General features: G+C 38.9%; 1 protein-coding gene across 2 annotated transcripts in view; it reads left to right on the forward strand.

Moving 5' to 3' along the window:
• The window catches only part of MCMBP (minichromosome maintenance complex binding protein), a 49,580-nt gene that overhangs the window by 26,052 nt on the left and 18,610 nt on the right, over nt 1-4,918 (forward strand). For both annotated transcript variants that reach the window (XM_017872289.1, XM_017872290.1), the window contains exon 8: nt 424-524. In XM_017872289.1, the coding sequence (XP_017727778.1) occupies nt 424-524 (101 nt within the window). The remainder of the gene's footprint in view (nt 1-423; nt 525-4,918) is intronic.

Here is a 4,918-nt window from a genome sequence, read left to right on the forward strand (position 1 = left end):
TTTTTTTTTTTTTTTTTTTTTAATTGTGAAAAATCTCCTGGCCATTCCAAGTTTTGTGTTAGTCCGATGTTGCAGTTTATGAATAAATGCAAAGTTAATCGTCTTGTTTTTGTTTTTTACTTTTCTTGGTGTGGTTAATAGGTTTTGAGATAGTGCACGTTTCTAGTTTTAACTGTCAGCCTTTGGGAAAAGCCTTTTTTTAATTTTAGGAAAAGACTTTTTTTTTTTTTTGTAGTACTGTGGTATATTGAAAACAGATATTAGTCTGGAAGTTAGGCATCCTGTGTTTTGGTTTTTCACTTATTTGCTAACTAGCAGAGTAACTCTTGGTCTCAATTTATAAAAATTTATAAAATAAAGGACTTGCTTTAAGGTCCATTTCCTGATCTAAAATTAGTATGATTTCATGTGGTCTCTTGTTAGGTTTATGAAGATTGGGATTGTTTCAAAGTAAATGACATTCTTGAGCTATATGGCATACTGTCTGTGGATCCTGTGCTGAGTATACTGAATAACGATGAAAGGTGAGTCTGTGTGCTCTTTTTCTGGTCTCCTTTATTTTTATGTAATTTTAGGTTTTCGGGAAAGTTACAGGATGGTTTTGAAGAACTCCCTTTTCCTTCTTCCCGGATGTACCAGTTGTAAACACGTGCACCCCATGCGCTCTGTCATTCATTTGTGCTCTCTATGGATGCACACATTTTTCCGAAACACTTGAAAGTATGTTGCAGAAATCAAACCCTTTTACCCCAACTGCTTGTCAACATTTCCTAAGAGCACTGACTTTCTTATATGTAATCAGAGTACAGGTATCAAAACTAGGAAATTTGCCACAAATACACAATACACTAATCCACAATCTGGACTTAATTTCACTAATTGTCTTTTTAATTACAACTCCTGTCCTTGCCTTAGGTGGACTTGGAGTTTTTTTTTTTGTTTTTTTTTTTTTTGAGACAGAGTCTTGCTCTGTTGCCCAGGCTGGAGTGCAGTGGCTGGATCTCAGCTCACAGCAAGCTCCACCTCCGGGGTTCTCGCCATTCTCCTGCCTCAGCCTCCCGAGTAGCTGGGACTACAGGCGCCACCACCACCTCGCCCGGCTAGTTTTTTGTATTTTTTAGTAGAGACGGGGTTTCACCGTGTTAGCCAGGATGGTCTCGATCTCCTGACCTCGTGATCCGCCCGCTTCGGCCTCCCAAAGTGCTGGAATTACAGGCTTGAGCCACCGCGCCCGGCCAATTTCACTAATTGTCTTAATCATGTTCTTTCTTACAGTTCTCCCTTCCGTATCCCCCAGTCCAGGGTTCGGAAGCTTGCTTATTCTCTGTTTCTACTGAGTTCATACTGTATTTCTGATTCCAGTTCAGCACCACAGGTGTCGTTCTACTTGTTCTCCTTTCTGTGTTAGTGTAACTCTCTTAAACTTGATTCCCATTTTTCACGATCTGTCATTTGCACATTTGTACAACATAGAAAAGGGAATTTCAGAATTGTTAACTCATACCTCTATAAAACATAAACTTAAATAACTAGAGTTCAATCTGAAATAGTCCTCAGCCTTTGTCTTTCATGGTCTTGCCACTTTTTTTTCCCCCTTAAACAACAGAAATATTTATTATATGTCTTCCAGTAGTTCTGGAGGCTGGGAAGTCCAAAATCAAGTTCCCAGCAGATCTGGTTTCTAGTGAGGGCCCACTTCCTAGTTTGCAGATGGCTGTCTTCTCAAGTGGTAGAGAGCAGAAAGCCTTGACGTTTTTGAAGAGTGTAAGCCAGTTACTAGTTACTTGTTTCCTCATGGTTAGACTCAATGTTGTGCATTTTTGGCAGGAATATTACAGAAGTGATGTATCCTCAGTATGTTACAGCAGGGGGCATGTGATGTCAGTCTGTCGCTTTACTGGTGAGGTTAATTTTCATCAGTTGGTTAAGGTGGTGTCTTCCAGATGCCTCTTCTCTAAAGATACATTTCTCACTTTGTAATTGACAAGTAACTTGGAGGAAGATACTTTGGGACGTAAATATCCAGTTTCTTACTAAACTTTCACCAGTTTATTTTAGCATTAATTGATGATTCTTGCTTGAATCAGTTATTACTATGTTGGCAATTCTCTAACTCAGTACATTTATTTATTGGCATTCTACTATAAAAGATATTTCTTCCGTTTGTTTATTCAAGTAATTTATTTACTTATATTTAGTATGGACTAATAGATTCTGATTTTATTCAATGTTAATATCATTATTTTATTTTGAGACCCAAGTTTTCCCAGATGTGGCTAGTGGGAGCCACTTTAAGCAGGTGCTGGGTCCTTTTTTTGAGAAGATCTTATTATTTTTTAACATTTATTTTCTGGCATATGAAGCTGTTGCAGCTTCATCGTATACTTTGAAGATCTGAGTCCTAGATGTGCTCGTTGGTACTGGGTTAGCTCTGCATCTAGGCCCTTAAAGCAGACAGAGCTAGGATATATGCAACATATGTTTACATATATATGCATACACATTTAAATGCACACATACATACTCACACATGCATGTTTTGTATATTTCTAACATCTATGAGAAACCATGGGTTCATATTTCTGATTCCAGTTCAGCACAGCAGGAGTCACATGTTCTAGTTGGTCTCCTTTCTATATTTATGACTTCCTTTTCTAACAAATTTGATTCCCATTATTCACAATCTGTCGTTTCCCCATTTCTGCCATATACAGAAGGGAATTTCAGAATTGGTAAACCATACTACTACAAAACAAACTAGTAATGAGTGTTCAGTACATTTCCAGTTCATTTTTATTTTAGAATGCAGCTGTGTAGTCAGAGCTGTGTTCCAGTTACTCTGGTAACTTTTCTTCCCCTTCAGTGTGATTTCATTATTTATTCTACTTAGATTCATTTATGTCTGATTATGTTTCACTTCAGTTTTTCCTCCATCCTTACTAGTTTTTTTCTTTTTAATATAGGAAACATTAACATTGTTGCCAAATTCAAACTATACAAAAAGATTCTCAGAGGTGTCATTCTCAGCTATCCCCATTCCTGCTGTCTGTTCCCACCCAGCCTCCTTAGGGAACCATAGTTTCTGGTTTATCTGTCCTGTATTTTTTTTACACAAAAATAAGTAGATAAGTCTACATTTTATTTCTACCTTTTTCTTCTATAAAAGGTAGCATAGTATATGTACTTTTTTACACTGTTTAATTTTTTTATTAACAACATGTCTTGGAAATCTAGATCTTCCTCATTCTTTTTTGTTTTGCTTTGAGATTGCCAAAAGCAAGGGCTAATGTCCCTCATCTACACCAGAGGCCTCTTGTTGAATACTGGACATTCATCATCGTACATCTTAGTTTCTGTGTAAGATGAACTTAACATTTTTCACAGTTAAAAAAAAATGGTACAAAACAAAATTTTAAACAACTTTGAGCTTAACCATCCCTTAATAATAGTGTATGAGATTGTTCATCTTGGCAATTTCTGATTATGATGACTTTCCTGCTTTAGTTACTTCACTATTGATGCAGTTTAGTTTAGAGGTTTTATTAGTCAGGTTTCTCTAAAGGGTCAGAACTGATAGGATAGATGAATATATGAAGGGGAGTTTATTAGGAGAATTGACTCACACGATCACAAAGTAAAGTCCCACAATAGGCCGTCTGCAAGCTGAGGAGCAAGGAAGCCAGTCTGAGCCCCAAAACCTCAAAAGTAGGGAAGCCAATAGTGCAGGCTTCAGTCCATGGCTGAAGGCCTAAGAGGCCCTGGCAAACCACTGGTGTAGGTCCAAGAGTCCAAAAACTGAAGAACTTGCAAGTCTGATGTTTGAGGGCAGGAAGCATCCAGCATGAGAGAAAGATGGAGGCCAGAAGACTCAACCAGTCTGCTCTTTCCATGCCTGCCTTTATGCTGGCAGCTGATTAGATGCTGCCCACCCAGACTGAGGGTGCGTCTGCCTCTCCCAGCCCACTGACTCAAATGTTAATCTCCTTTGGCAGCACCCTCACAGACATACCCTGGAACAGTACTTTGCATCCTTCAATCCAGTCAGATTGACACTCAGTATTAACCATCACAGAGGTTAAGAGCACAGACAGGCAGACAGCCTGGGTTGGAGTCCTGACTTGGCCACTTACTAGCTGTGTGACGTTGGGCTTGGTTTCCTTGTTGTAAATCAGGGTAGATGTGAGGTTTTGGTGAATTTGTACGTGTAAAGCATTGAACATTGTCTGTCACATGGTACGTACTATGGAAAAGGTTATTATGCTTGTATTAAAATATACGGGAGTATGAATTTATTACTTCAGTGTCTATAGAATCTAGAAAGTCAAGATCTAAAAGCATTTTAGCCATTTGTTTCAGTCGTCTCACAAATCTATCTGCAAATTCATTTAGCAAATCTGAAAAATTCATAACTTTCAATTGCTTGTCTACTCAGTATTTGAGGGATCATGTAAGAATAAAATTTAGGAAATACAATTAGCAAGATAGGAGATGAATGGATTCTCTACACACTAATAGATACCGGATGGCTTTTGAGAAAAAGACCCCAGTTTTTGAGATCTGCTGTCAAGTATTCGATGTCTCAGCCAATAGTTCAAGGAGTACCTGTGTTTTGAAATAGCCTTATGAGTGACATCCTACATTCCATTTATTGAAGCGCTGAATAAAAAATATTGTTCCTGGCCAGGCACGGTGACTCACACCTGTAATCCCAGCACTTTGGGAGGCCAAGGCAGGCAGATCACTTGAGTTCAGGAGTTCGAGACCAGCCTGGCCAACATAGTGAAACCCTGTCTCTACTAAAAATACAAAAATTCGGCCAGGCGCGGTGGCTCAAGCCTGTAATCCCAGCACTTTGGGAGGCCGAGACGGGCGGATCACGAGGTCAGGAGATCGAGACCATCCTGGCTAACACGGTGAA

The sequence above is a fragment of the Rhinopithecus bieti genome, unplaced genomic scaffold (assembly GCF_001698545.2).
Source record: "Rhinopithecus bieti isolate Rb0 unplaced genomic scaffold, ASM169854v2 scaffold_6710, whole genome shotgun sequence".
Lineage (NCBI taxonomy): Eukaryota > Metazoa > Chordata > Mammalia > Primates > Cercopithecidae > Rhinopithecus > Rhinopithecus bieti.